Source organism: Phalacrocorax aristotelis, chromosome 10 (assembly GCF_949628215.1).
Source record: "Phalacrocorax aristotelis chromosome 10, bGulAri2.1, whole genome shotgun sequence".
In the NCBI taxonomy this organism is placed as follows: domain Eukaryota; kingdom Metazoa; phylum Chordata; class Aves; order Suliformes; family Phalacrocoracidae; genus Phalacrocorax; species Phalacrocorax aristotelis.
Window position 1 is genome coordinate 26,485,833 of NC_134285.1, and position 15,048 is coordinate 26,500,880.

Genomic DNA, 15,048 nt, shown 5'->3' on the forward strand with positions numbered 1-15,048 from the left:
CAGCCTGGCTCCAGTGCTCACCCTTTTCCAGAGCAGAGATGTGCTCAAAAATGATGCCTGAAACGACGCCCAAAGGCAGAAACTCTGCACTGCTTCACAGAGCTAGAGTTAAAAACAACCTCCACGGTTTTGGATCACCTGCTTTTGCCATAAATCAAAGCAGGGTGGATGGCTGTGGTGCCTCTGAACTCCTGGGGCCGAACAAAACTGTGCAGCAGGACTGGCCAGCCAGGAGCACAATAAACATGCATCCTGAACCACAGCCACCGATCTCTAGCAGGCTGAAAGAAGGCTGATGAATAAGGAAGTACTGAAAATGTAATTTTCCAAGAATTTCTCTCAGGAGAGCAACACAACACAATTGTCTCTGCTTTTGTCATTGCCCAGAGATCTCCTGAGCCTAGGGCTTACCCAAACAGGCCACCAGACCATGTCTGAGCTCTGCCTCATTGAAGCTTCTACCTGTATCCATCTCCTAGGTGGCAACGTGATCCAGAAACACAGCCAGGTACCACCACCCTGCCCCTTCTGGGATCAGCTCCCTTTGCTGCATTTGTCACATATATGAAATGTTATCCAGCAAGGGAATAGCAGCACTCATCTGACCTATTGCATCTGCACTTCACGACCCACTGTGATTTTTTTAGCTGTATAACCCAGTGGTGCTGTGCTAGAGAAACTAAGCCTGGGCTAGAGCACCAATCCAACCTCGCTGTGATGCAGAGGCGAAGCATCCAGCTAGCTCCAACTCAGCCCTGGGGCTGGAGAGCCTTGGAAAGCCTGAAATGCACCCAGCAGATGTTACCTCAGGAGGTCTCCCAGTGGCCAGCTCTGCTCCTCTTCCAGGCTTGGCCCAACCCAATGAATTCCAAACCAAGCTCATGCTAACCTTCTTGTTGCTTGCAGAAATCTTTTCCCTGAAGAGCTGGTATTAATTACTTCATCCAGCTGTGAACATAAGCGAACTATGACACTGAGCTACAGAGAATGGCTCAAAACCTGGCTGTACATGGAAGAAACCTGATGGTCACTGGGACGCCAATGCTGGGCATGCTGGATCTGCAGGTCACTCAGTAGTGGACAATTAATCCTGCATTGCTTGCTAGCAGCAGCCAGGTAGCTATCTCAGAGATCAACAACCCTCCAAATGCTGCAGAATAGGAGAGAAAGGCTTTTTCTGCAATAGAAGTGTGATTTCTGGAAGAATACTTACTATTTCCAGTACGTACAGGCACTACAGGTGCGCCTCTTTTATTTCTAGTGGGGCAGTGCTGGTATGGGAGTGGGGCTACCCAGCCAGGGCAGCAGGCAGTTAGCTGAGGAAGGCCACTGCTGGTGAGGGCTGTGCTGGAGGAGAGTGGCTGGTAAGGTAACTGTGCCAGCAAGGTGAGCTTGGCTGTACAAAGCTGGTATGTTGCACTCTCCTCCTGTGGCCAGCTCAAGCCTGTGCCTCAAGGACACCTCTGGGCTTACCTCCACCTCCCATGCTCTGTGGCTTCCCCAAGGCTGCCGATGAACCTGGACACAGGCTCCAATTTCCCAGAGCTCTCCAGAGCTCCTGACTGAAATAAACAGTGTTTTCACATTAAATCCCCTCTCCATTTCTCCCTAGCTCTCCAGTCAGCTTTGGGCAGCCTCTCAGACTTGGGGTCTATTTTCAGACATTTCCTGTGCTAACCATAGCAGGAGCTCTCTAAAAAGCTGCTAGCTCAGGCATGCTTCAGCTGGAGCACCCAATCCTGCCAAAACCTAGGAGAGAGATTTCAACACCCAGAAACCCCTGGATCCCTGGAGACCACTGCATCCACTCTTGCCTGCTACTGGACACAGGCACATCTGCTCTCCATGAGCAGTTTCCCCCCGGTGAACACAGCTCCATGGTTTTCCACACGTGGGCAGGTAGCTGGGATCCCTGCATCACCAGAAGAAGGGCCGGACCTCATGGGGAGGCAGCGTAAGCAGAGCAGCCCAGCACTGGGAGTGCTCAGCCTGTCCTCCCACTGGCCTGCACGGCATTTACCACGATGCCATGGGGTTCCTACAAAAACTATACCAAGTTATTATTACAGTATTAACTGCATATGCATATAGTCCAGGTCAGTGTTTCCAAACTGTGTATCTGCATCTAGACATTTCTGGGGAAGGTGCATGAAATTAGTATGACTATAAATGACTCAACTAATAAACACTACCCAATTACACCAACTGAAAGGTAGATCAAATAAACTTGGCTTAACCTGACTTGGGAGAGCCCTCTAATTACCTGGCTTTCAATCAATGCTCTGACATAAATAGGCAGAAGTCTGCTACACGGTCACTGCAAGCAAAAATAATTGGAGCTCAGCAATTCAAAGAGCTTCTTTTTAAAATTACAGTTATGTTGCTAAGAGTCAGACACCAAGGTTTCAAGTTTTCAGAATACAACTATAAAGCTGTGAAACGTTTTTAATTGACATAGTGCTTTTTAGCTGTTAACAGTAATTATCTAGCACTTCCAAAACACTTTTCATCAGAGAGCTCCATGGGCCTTGCAAATAATCTTCCCTGAAAGATAACACAGGAGCAGGAGAATTAGCTCTGCAACAGGCATTAAGCTGAGTCACAAAATGATGCAGTGACTTGGACAGGGCCATGCAGAGTCAGTGCTGCTGCAGCGGGACTACAGTGTAGTGCTCCCATCCAGATGCCACAAGCAGCCTTTGCTGTAAGACCGCAGGAGATGTAGATAACAAGCAAATATATATTCTCCTTCTGCAGTTAATTTTGCTGCATCCTGCTAAATTCTGCTCCTGCACCAACCTTTGAAATCATCTTGTGAGTGTGAATGAGCAGAGTCGGCAAGTACCAGGGGAGAGAGCTCTCCCATACCACACCCTGTCTAGACAGGCACCACCTGCCCAGCTCCTCCTCAAGCTCTGAGCAGCCCCTTCTCCACCCTTTTAGGAGCATTTCCAGCCTCTCCATCCACAAACCACAAGACCAGGCCCTCAAGGTGGGTTTTGGCACTTGCACCACCACAGCAGAGGGACTGGGGCAGCTTTCGCTGACCTCTCTGCATGTGCCTCCACCTAGCTGATGCTGGTAGCTGGAGACCAGAGCAGAGGGCAGTGGAGATCTCCCTCAGCTGCCCACCTTGAAAGCAGTCCCCCCTTTCCCTCCCACGCACAGCCATACCCCATCACTGTACCTTTGCTTAAGGGGGAGTTTTCCAGCCCTTTTTTCCTCCTCCTCCAACCTCCTGCGAGCTTCTTCCAGCTGGGTGAGAGGGTTGGGGGCTGGATTGGGTGGCATGGTAGGATCTTGGATGAAGGGGTGAGAAGGCTGGACGACGTTCCGGAGCTGCGCACTGACCCACGGATGCACAGCAACAGGTCGCTCAATGGAGAGGGGTCGGACCATATCGTGGGGCAGCTGCTTCTTAGCACCTGAAGAGCTACACACAAACACAAAGGTTTTAAATGGACCGCCGAGCTGCTTTGGACAGACACACAGTCACTCCTAGATGGACCTACTGCTTCTGCAGCCGGACCCGGGCACCACTGGGAAGTTCCTTACAGCATGGATTCCAAAGGAAAGAGAAGATTTCACGACAGCAAGTCCTGAAGGGGTGAGCAACCCAACCCTGACACAAAGCCCACATATCTGTTTAAGGGCTCTCATCAAGTCCACAATACATAAAAATAAAACCAGCAAAAGGCAGCTCCACCATTTGTGACATTCCTCCAGAAGATGCCCTCCCGTGTGCTGCTGGCATTCCCAGGTTGGGAGCTTCTCCATGAACTGCTTGTCAGCATCCCAGGGATGTGCTTGCCCTTCCAGCAGCAGAATGTGCTGCCTGACTTCACAGTGGCCTGGCACTGCCCATGGCTCTGGCACTTGGCCGCAGCTGCCTGCAGTACCACCCACCCTGGCCTCTATCATCAAGCAAAACAAACCACCACCAGTCTCACCACTCAACCACCAGTGCAGTTGTGTCAGAGGGGACAAGACCCCAGATCCCTCTCGTCAACACCTGGCAAGCACTGCCAAGTGACAGGCCAGGGACTGACCAGACTGTGATTAAGGATCCATGCCTGCAGGAGATCTGCTTGACTCCAGAACGATTCCTGGGACAGTCATGTCCTTGGCTCCACTCTAGGCAGGTGAGGCCATCCCAGAGGATGCTACCAGCAAGCTGAAACGCTGGGCAATCCTGAGCTGTGCTAAACTGCTTACTCAGGGCCAATGGCACCAGTGCAACAGGTCCAACATTTCTATCAGCACCTTGCAGGAGTAACAGGCATTTACATACAGCAAATGCTTAAAGGAAAAACACTGCCTGCTGTGTGCCGCCTTATACGCCTCAGAACCACAGCAGCAATTTGTGAGATTTCCCTGGGGCTGCAACTTCTCTGCCACAGCCGCAAGTCATCCTTCAGAAAAAAACTGCCCCCCTAGCAATCCTCAGGCTCCAAAAGGTCTAAACCCTTGTGTCTGGAGGATTCTTGTCTTCCCAAGATCTCCAGGAACAAGGCAGACTGCCAGACAGCCTAGACACACATGCCTTGTGCAGGAGATGCAATACAACAGTGTGAAGACCCCTCCCTCTTGCCAGCCCTTACCCATGGTTTGTTTTCTTATGCCTGCTGATCTCCTTCTCTCCTTCTATGATCCACTGAAGGATCTTCTGGTTTCTCTCCACATCTTCAGGAGATCCTGGCATCTCATAGCTGGCACCATCACTTTTCCCTGAATCGGTCTTCTTAACATTTCTTTTTGAGAGCAGACTTGCTTTCCCACTGCAAGAACAAAGCTTGAGACATTAGCTCTTTGCCTAAGCCAAACCACTGCAGACCACAGCAGAGGATGGACATGTCTATCTCCAGACGTACTCAACGCTGCTGAGGTCTGGTGCTGCCTGCAGTGCAGATGTGGTCCTGGTTGCCTTCCACAGCCCCCTGGCTCTACCACAGCTCAAACCAACCATGACGCAGTTGAGGCTTAGAGCAAGACTGGCCAGACCTAGGCACAGCAGGCTTCTCCGTTCAGCACCTGCGGGGAAAGGGAGCTTCTCCTCTGGCCAAATAAGCCACAGCAATGTGGCAAAAAGCCCAGCAGATCTCCTGCCACACGAAGGGTTGTGTTAAACCCCTGGCTCTTTGCTCACAGCAGGAAGTTCATGCTGGTGCTGCAATTCACCAGCTCCCTCTCCACAGCAGACCACTGCTTGAAACCTGAGCCCTTCCCATCACCTCCCAGATTCACTGGTACCCCAAACTGCTGATTTGCCATGCCCAGCATTCGCTTCTCACCCTGATTTGAAACGAGGCTTCACATCATGGTGGAAGACCACATCCTAGCAGGGTGGGCTGCCTTCTGTGGGCTCTCATGCACTGGGAAGCCCAACCACATTGAACACTGTAGTCAGATGGATGCCAAGCAGCAGCTGACACTCTGGCTATGGTTATGACTGCAACAAAGGCTCCTACAGAAACTCCACCACTCCTTGCTCACATCCATGCCCACATGTCCAGCTGGGCAGTCCCATGCTTATGAGGCCATGCAGAATTCACCCGTGCTGGCCTGTCATTGCCACAGCCTGTAATTTCATAGGATACTCACCCACTTTACTCTGTAGGACCTTCCTACTTCTGAGTGCTAACACGTGCAGGAAAAATAACCTTAACACCACAGAGGAGTAACAGGCCCTCAGACAGCTTTGCTGATTCTTGGGGGAAAAAGCCTGGAGAGGGGTTGCTAATGATCTAAAAAGGCAGGGCAGACTGACAACTTTCTTCTCCCTACACGAGGACTAGTGGGTATCATCAAATGAAATTCTCCAGCAGCAGGTTCAGTGCAAACAACAACAACAAAAAAGCCTTTTTTTCTGCAGGTTGTAATCAACCTGCAGCTGCAGCAGGCTGGCGAGATAGAAGCCCAGCTGGATTCAACAAGCAGCCAGACAAACCACTGCAAGGGACTGCTGGTTGCCAAACAAGACTGTTCAGATGCAAACTGTTGTCTTGTAAAGCTCCTAACCTGGGGACTGTCAGGAACTGCGAATTTGTACCAGAGGAAAGACAGCTTTGAATGAGCCCTCTTACAATTCCCTTAAATATATGCTGTAGTCGCTGCTAGAGAGAAGTCCTGTGTCAAGATGGGGCTTTGGGCTATGCTTATGCTCTGTTGAAGCAACAACCCTTTTCCCATAGAAACAGGGCAGATTTAAGTGTTTCTCCCCCCCGGAGAGCAGTTTGCTTCAGCTGCCCCTGTGCTCTGCCTCCCTCCTGCCGCCCCAGAAAGCTGGTCCTGCCCAGCCTTTACTAAATAATATTCCACCCTGGTATGCTGCAAAGCAACACCCCAAACCCACAGCCTTGGGAAGCCAGCTGTGCTCAGGATGAGCACAACGGTCCCCTGCAGCTGCTCTATCACCATCCCTTATCCCACACAGCCCCGAGCTCCGCTCTCACCTTTGCAGTCCAGCAAAACCTGCTGCAGCGGAGAAGTAGCTTTGCTCCTCCCCTCAGCACAGAGGGGATGGAGGAATTCAGATGGCCAAGGGAAGATGGACAAAAGCCCGTAAGGCAGCAAAATGGCTTTTCTGGGCAGAGGGTCCCCTACCCTGGAGGACCTCCCCTTGTGACAGGACGCCACAGCAGCACCACAGCATCCATTGCTTTGTTGTGAAGAGAAATGAGCCCTTCTGGTGAATGGGTTAGGCCTTGCAATAAGGAGAGCTTTTTTGTCCTCTCATAAACACCTTAGCATATTGGTTTCTGTTACCCAGACCCCAAGACACAGCCCTATACTTAGCAACTCCTTATGCACAGGGAAGTAGACCTGCATCTGCAATTTCTAAGCACCTCCACTGCTTTAAGGAGCAGAAAACCTACTTTATATCCAAGTCCATTAAAAATCCTGGTTAAAGGGTGTCTTTCAGCACCAGATCACAGAAATGAAAAGGGGTCTGTAAGGGTTATCAGGGGGCATACCTGTTTCTGAAGGGGAAGAGCAGTGGGAAGCCCTCAAACCATGTCCCAGCATAGGCTTTCACAAGAAAATGTGGTTCAGCCAGTGTTTCACCGACATGCTACAGCCCGTTTATGAAAGAGCTTCCTAGAGAAGCCACAGCTCTGGGACTCCTGTTGGGTGTTGCCTTGACTCACCTGTAGCCTAAAGAGTCCATAGGGACAGGGGCCATGCCCAAGTTTTCAGTGTAGTTTCGTGATTTTGTTGCATAGTTATGTGAATCTACATTCCAAGTAAAGCTGTTCTGCACTCGCTGCGTGGCCTCGGCCTCGATCTGCTCTTTTGGTTTCATCACACTATGGTGATGGATGTGGTGGTAGATATGTTTATGGTGGTATAAGTTAGCTGCATCCAGTTTCATTCCTGATTTTGTTGTGTGCTTGCCATGCCCTGGAGGAATTGTTCCTAGTGTCCCTGACAGCTTTCCTAAGTGGCCGCTTTCCGGGGACCGTGGCTTAGGAGAGTGGCGGCCAGGTCCTGGAGACTGGCAGCCTGGTGTTTTCATGACACGCTGTACATGTTCATCAAGGATGCTTTCTGGGTTTTCTTCATGGGCATCTCTCATCTGCATCCCAGCACAGCCCATCTCAGAGTAACGAGGAGCGAAGTGATGAAAGGCTTGGGCGGAAGGCATCTTGTGGCTAATGACTGAGGGACCAGAAGAGATATCTGCATCCTCACCTTCTTCTTCCTGCAAGAAACACAAGGACAATCAGAAAATGACAGCAGAGTGGTGAAAGCAGTCCCTAGTCCCATATCCCACTCGCAGAAGGACTGCCAACCCTTGGGTCAGGCCTGGCTTAGTCCAGCCAGATCTTGAAAAACCTTCAACATGGTGACCCACCACTCCTCTGGAGACCTGTCCCAGACTGTGCCACACTCCTGCAGAAAATTTCCTAATGCTCAACCCAAGCCTGTGTAGTCTTGCTGCCACCAAGCAGAGCTGCTCAGGTCTCCATACCTGCTTTTTGAGCCACCATTAGCAAGGGTCTCCACTCATTACCCAAAGAAACCAAGGCAACCTCTGACAGGCAGCCCACACATCACAACCAGGGTTTACAGATGCAGCTTTCTGACATGTGTAACAATTCATCAGATGTATGAGTGGGCAGAGCCTTACTAAAAAGCTCCCTAAGTCTCTTGATGGTGATTCTGTAACAACCAACAGTGGAGGAAACACAACTTACCACACTGTACCTGCAACATCCTACGAGCCTTCAGTAAGGCACTGCTTCAAAGCCCATCAGGTAAAGACCAAAGTTAGAGGATATGTGGCAAAACAGTTCTCGAGTCAGGCAAGACAAGAGGGGTTTCTCACCTGAATGACTATTTCACAAGGCAAAGCCAACATCAGGCTTGTAACAGGAGGGAGCAACTGAAGGTTGACAGCAGCATGAATGGTTTTGAAAATCAAACACTGATTTCTCCTGGGCATGCTAAGGCTGGAGTAAAATACTTCACGCAGATAAAGAAATGGGCTGGAACTGCTTGTTCTTGTAGTTCACAACAGTCTAGGACGTGCTGTTAGCGACTCTTAAGTCCTTGCCAGGAAGAATAAAACTCCTCTATGCTGACAGCCACAGTTTTGATGCTGACAAACTACTTTATGCTCCAACATAAACTCAGATATTTATGAAGTTTCTTTATTGGAAGTCAGGATTCCTATTTTTTTTAATTACATAAGCAGGATTCCAGTGAGTCCTTTAATCCAGCTCTCTTTTCTTCCTTTGGCACAGCAAAGAAATCAGCTGCAGTGCAGGGTATCTCTGCCCTGCCAGATAAACGTATCTGCTAGAAAACACTGACTTCCATCAGCTTTGCCTGTCAGATGTCATCATCCATCACTTGCTAACCAGCTTCAAAGTTTCAGCTGCCAACCACACAGCAAGAAAGCAAATAACAGACTTCCTCCCAGTGTCACACCTTGGGGTACAAACCTGAAGCAGGGACAAAGCCAGGCTTTGAAAGTGCCAAAGGCGTGGGTGTTGCAAACCTGGGGGTGTGACATGATGCCCACGTCTGGAGGGGACACACAACTTTCTAACAAATCTCTTTGAAGAACTTCAGAGGCACCTTTCATCTACAGCCACAATGCTGCAGCCTGCCAGCTGCTGTCTCTGGGCACCTAGCTCAGGGACAAGAAAAGATGAAGGATGTGCTGACTAAATCCCTACCACTGGGTAAGTATTTATTAACAGTTTATGGTAACCCAGTGACATGCTCAGCACCTGGGAGGCTTTTAGGGCTGGTGCCTACTTTCAAGAAAACTCTTACGTTTAAACACCAACTAATGTGCAAGGCAAGATCTAACCCTGGCACAGATCCCTGAGGAATGGCAGTGCATCCCTTCTGCTTAGAGCTCAGAGCTCTGGCAGTGCTGTTTGACTGGAGCAGGGTGGCATGAGACTGACAACCCAGGGTGGTCCAGCCAAAGGGGTGCCTGGGATTTGGGAAATCCTCTGGCTGCCTGGAACTCCATTTTGTGGATAACTGGGATCTGGTACTTTGCTTTGCTCCAAGACTGACATCAGGGTGGGCTAATGGAAGGAGAGATACATTGGCTCACTCTCACTTTGCCTTGGCTCAGCTCGTCTATGTCACTGAGCAGGAGATCTGGACCCCAAGCAGGTCCTCAGACAGGAGCAAGTGCTGCTGGGGTTGATGGTATGCAGGCAAGCCCTGGGGCAGCTGGCTTCCCACACCCTAGCACTGGTCCTCAGCCTCACATCAGGTAGGAAAGCTCCAACGGTGAGAAAATGGCAGCTAATGAAGGAATTGGTATGCCTATCCCAAGCTGCCCTCTCTCCTCAAGCAGGGCAAAGGTTCAAATCAAGACTGCAGATACCAATTCCGCTGAATCTTTTCACCACGCTCAGTCTGCATTGGAAAAACTGACATATGGCACAAGGTCGGAGCAGTCCAAACTGGGATTTGTATACGGCAGAACCAAGCCTTGGCTCAGCTACATGCTCTGGTGCATTGCAAGGTGCTCCTTCCCTGAGCTACCCAACAGCAGTCTATGCCTGGCAATGCAGTAGCACCCTTCCCTCCCACCCAAACCTTCTCGCACCCAGCTTGCGCAAGCCTGCTGTCTAACCTGCATCCCTTTGCCCACTGAGCACCCTCGCCTTGCCCATGGCCAAGACAACTACATGACCAAGGAGGCACAGGCAAGAGGCAGTAACTGCAGCGTCTTACATCAAAGAAACCTGCGGGTCTGGGGAGCAGCCTCCACCACGGGCTCAGCTTTCCTGGGCACAGGGGTGGTGTGGACTCTGGAGCCATGTTTCAGCGTCTCACTACTGTGAGCTGGGCAAAGCTTGGTGGTGAGTGCAGCCTCTAGCTGGGCGGGGAAGCCCTGGGTGCCATAACCACTAGATGGTGCTTTGTTGACATAATATTGTCAGAAACATCTTCTATCAGCTCCCAAAGGCAGCAGCAGTTAGAGAGATGCAGGCTTCAACTTTGCTGACTGCCTGCTGAGCTATTTTTAACTCTCCAGCAGGGCTGGGGGTGCCCCTCCCTTTGAATTAGGAGGCTGAGATCTGCACTGATGAGCTAAGGGCAAGCAATACCTTCCTGAAAACCTCCTCCTCTGTCTTCTCCCAGTCCCACTCATCAGGCTGCTGCTGGTTGGTAGGGGAAAATAGCTCACCTAACCACCATTTTCAATCATCATGCGAATGATTTCCCTCTTTAGTTAGGCAATGCTTTACCTTCAAATAGGAAGAATCTCAGCAGTGGCTTTGCTTCTCCTGCCTTATTTACAATTCACTCTGTTCAGAAAAACACAGAGTGATCTGTATGATACGATACTGATCTATATGATACTGCAGCTTCCATGCACGACATCAGGCTGAAGTGGCTCAAAAAGTAATAAGGGAATGCAATATCCTCTAATCCTTTCCCACATTGCTCAGAATAATTAATGAATTCAGAGTTGGGTTTTTTTTGAAAAACAAAAATCTTACAGTCTTTTCAGTAAAAGGCGTTTGGCTTTAAATCAGAAGCCTTTTCTCAATGTTACTGCATGGCGTGGCTTTGGAAGCGAACCTGCAGGCAGCTCAGTATGGGGGAGAAGAATTCTTTTTCCCTAGGTTTTACAAAACATTTCCAGCTTCTCTGCTAAGCTGATAACTTCCTAGTGTGACCAATGCTTGTGGTTTTCCCTGTGCTGCTGCTCAGTGAGCCATGCAGATCTGGTAAGAGGTTACCCTGTAGTTTTAGTGTTCAGGTCATAGAAAAAAGCCCTGTGATCTGTCAGGATTCAAGCTCTCCTCTTGCTGATACTAGCAGCTCCTGCACCTTAAGTGCTGAACTAAAAAAGCTACAATTGCTTATTCTGAGTTTTTCTTGAATGGCTAATGCCAGATGCCAGCCAGTCCATGAAATACATTCTGGAGACAGAAAAGAGGTTTAATATATAGCATTAGTGGGAGTCCTGGGCTTAAAAATAGATTAAGTCACACAAAAATGTATTTAGACAGACTTAAATTTATTCTCTGGCACATAGGTATTTGATGATTTTATGGTATTGCTACTGGCAGCTTCTTCAAGGAGGCAGAGGGCTGGGAAAATGTAGTCTGGTACAGGTGGGGTCTGCAATGGAGCCGTGGGAGGAGGAGGAGGAAGAGTGCTCTAGGACTCTGTTAGCAGAAAATGCTGCCCGTTACATTGGCTTTATCTAGAAAGCAATAGGTACCAGACAGGGAAATACAGCAATTCCAGAAGAACAGGAATCTAATTACAAAATAGTACCTTGCTGGCCTTTTCTGGCTGGATGCTGGATGTGCAGGGAATTTGCTGGACAACACTTGAAGCTGGAGGTAACCTTACAGATCCTTCTGCCTTCCTCACTCATTTGAAATGCAGACGTCATTTGAAGAGAATACTACAACCTACAGCTCTTTTCTGCTTAAAGAACTATTGGATAAACATTTAAAAATACTCAATGGGGCTGAAGGGCCTGCTCTGGAGCCCCGGAGGCTCAGCTTCCCTGAAAGCACAGAGCTAGCCAAGACAGGCACCAATACCTCTGCTTTAAGGGACAGCTGTGGGTTACTGAGCCTTTGCCTCAGGGCCGTGGCAGCTATTAACTGCAGAGACCCACAATTTGTTCACATAGGACTGCAGTTATACTAATATTAGTGATGTTCAGCAGCACTGCAGTGTCCTCTGAAAACTCTCCTGTATCTGCAGCACAAGACGTACAAGTACCCACAAGATGCAATATCTCGGAATAAAAGATATGGTGTGAATACTGCTGAACACGGTGTCTTACACAGGTAATGCCAGATGACCAATACCTCATTCTCTCCCTCTTGGAGCTTGTTGTGGAGCTGAAGGCCTTGCACGCTTCCCTTGGTTCATCTACCAAGTCCTTGAGTTCTGAAGGGCCCCAGCAGTACCAGGGCTCTCAGCACACAGTGCCATGGGCAAGGTTTCCCCAGCCACCCATGTGGAGTCAGTGTGTTTCGCTGCCCAGGAGAGGTTTTTTGGATGCTACACCTGATCAGTTCCCAATTTTCAACGGATGTGCTAGACACTGATAGGCAGAACCCTTTTGGTTGTGGTAGAAACAGCCTGAGAGCAGACACAAACACCTCCAAGCATAACATCACCTGCCATCTGGTTACCATTTGTGGGGGAAACAGGGATCACACAAAACCCCACAGAGGAAGGCAAACCCCTGCTACATAGTCCCCATCCTCACATGGAAGGGATTGCTCTCGAAGTCAGGAGAGCAAGGATGCCAAAGATGATGGAGAGCATCCCCAGCCCCTAACTGGCGGCAGAAGCGGGCACTGTGGTGCCGTATCTGGTATCTTACAGCAGGGAGGGAGTGCTGGAGCTCACAGAGCCCTGCATGGATGGGGGAACAGCACTGTGGAAGCTCCTGGGGCAATGTGAGCCTCCAGGAGCCCCCGTGCAAGTAATGACCATGGCTGTTGGAGCAGGGAAGTGGTCACCCCAGTTGCTTCCACAGCAGCTGAAAGCTCCCTGTGGTGCACAGTACACAGACTCCCGGGCTGGTGGAGGAGGCAACGAGGTTACTAACCGCTCGAACACGTTTAAGGCGCTCCTCTAATTTCTCCTCTGCTTCACGTTCCTTTTGTACTTCCTCCAAACGATTGATCAGTTCTGCAGCAAACTTCTCTGGTTCAACATGGATATCCTTTGGCATTCGGTATGTACGCTGGAGGAAAAACACACCAGGGGTTAGCAAAAGATGCACGAAAAATCACGTTTATTTTGGAGGCTTTGATAACTGGAAATGCCAGTTCTGGTGGGGACATGAGGGAGGAGACTGGCAGATGCAGAGGTGCAGGCTAGGACCAGGGGGCTGGAAGCTGAGCCACCAACACGAGCTCTCCAGCTGGCACCAGCTCCACACACCACCCCACATAAGGGAAAGGTTTTCTGGAGCCACAATTCAACAAGCTCTTTCAGCACCAAACTCCAATTTGGGATGGATGTGCTTGCTTTTCTCCTAATGTACACAGCGTCAACAGGAATATCCTGGTTTCAAAGGGTGTGAAAAGGACATACAGACAAACTTCTCAAAAATCATGCTTATCGTAGTGATGTTTTTGCTTGGATAGAAAGGAGGACCCTTACACATACTTATTCAGCTTATCCAAGGTGGATCAGTGTATGCTGGTCTAACTCTGCAAATCTAGCCCATAGCCACAGAAAGGAATGGAAATCCTGTCACCTCAAAGACATCTTACTTCCCTCCATCTTCTGGTACAACCCAGCAGCTGCAAAAGGCCACGATTCCCACAAAGCATCCTCTCTTACTAGAGCATCCTGCAGGATTGCACCTTGGCTCTTCAGAGGCGTGCAACTATCCCCTGCTTACTTTATCAATACAACAACCTTATAAGCGCAGAGGTACTATTCTTCTGCTTGCTCCGGGTGAATAAATGAATATTTATGGAAATTCAAGGGCATTCTTGGTTCCTTATGCTCAGCTACTTTGTCCCTAAATTCCCGAGCTCTGGGATAAGACGTCTATGTAGTGAAGTAAGAAGCTATCAGCTCCTTCTGTATTTTCCTCCTCATTTTTATCCCTTCTGCATTATTTTGTTAAAATAGTAGAAAAAATAAAATGACACAGCAGAGATAAAAATTTAATTTAGAGGAAAAATATATGGAAAATTCAACAGTATAAAAACCTGTATTCAAATATTTCAGTACCAACATGAAATATACACTCTATAGGACCAGAGGTAAAATTAAACATGAAGACACAAGATAATTCATAGCAAAAGAACAAATGCAGCACCAGAAGCAGAAATCGAGCTTGAAATCTTTAAAGGAGGATGAGAGACCAGCTGACTTTATCCCAGTCCGGCCAAATGATCAACGCAACAGATTAAAATAATGCCTTGCCTTAAAACCTGACAAAAGTGCACTCTTCGTCCTAGCCTGGACCTTGTGTTGTTCAGAAATGCGCCCCAGACCGGCTCCATCATGGGGGAAGATGTGGCAGAGCTGGTCCCTGCTTTGTTACTGCTGGGGAGCTTCTAGGATCCAAGTGGTGTTTCCCCATTCCCCTCACATAGCCCAGGGGAGCACTTCTGGCTAAGGGAGTCTGCTTTCATCAGAAACCTCAAACCCATGACCACCACTGTCCATCTCATGGGGAAGCACCAGCAGTTCCTGAGGGAAATTTCTCTGTTGCCTGACAAGTTGCAACCTGTCAGGTGATGTGTTCACTCCCTCCTGCCACCTCAGACATGCCAACTCTCCCTGCGGTTGTTTATATGAGAGCAGCACCAAGCCCTGCTCCGTTAGAAACTTAATGAGACTAATGAGAGGCAGCTAGGTGCTCAGCAGTTACAGTCTTGGGTCTCCCCATTGCAGCTACCGCAGCAGCTTCCATAGAAAAGCAGAAATGGGAAAGAATTCCCCTTTATTTTCATAGCCTTTGATACAATGCAGCATCCTAAACCAAAGTCTCTCCTGAGCCCCCAGCAGCAACGGGTGCAAAGGCTGAAGTTTGCTAACTTGTGTGTTCGAGTCCTGTTACAA

The 15,048-nt window shown here is 49.2% G+C and overlaps 1 protein-coding gene across 2 annotated transcripts in view; it reads right to left on the minus strand.

The window, feature by feature from the left end:
- Window positions 1-15,048, minus strand: part of AXIN1 (axin 1) — a 73,916-nt gene that overhangs the window by 4,667 nt on the left and 54,201 nt on the right. Inside the window, exons 5-8 of one of the 2 annotated variants that reach the window (XM_075106112.1) lie at window positions 13,070-13,207; window positions 7,149-7,702; window positions 4,602-4,778; window positions 3,188-3,433 (exon numbers count right to left, since the gene is read on the minus strand). In XM_075106112.1, the coding sequence (XP_074962213.1) occupies window positions 3,188-3,433; window positions 4,602-4,778; window positions 7,149-7,702; window positions 13,070-13,207 (1,115 nt within the window). The remainder of the gene's footprint in view (window positions 1-3,187; window positions 3,434-4,601; window positions 4,779-7,148; window positions 7,703-13,069; window positions 13,208-15,048) is intronic. The other variant, XM_075106113.1, reaches the window with a different exon arrangement.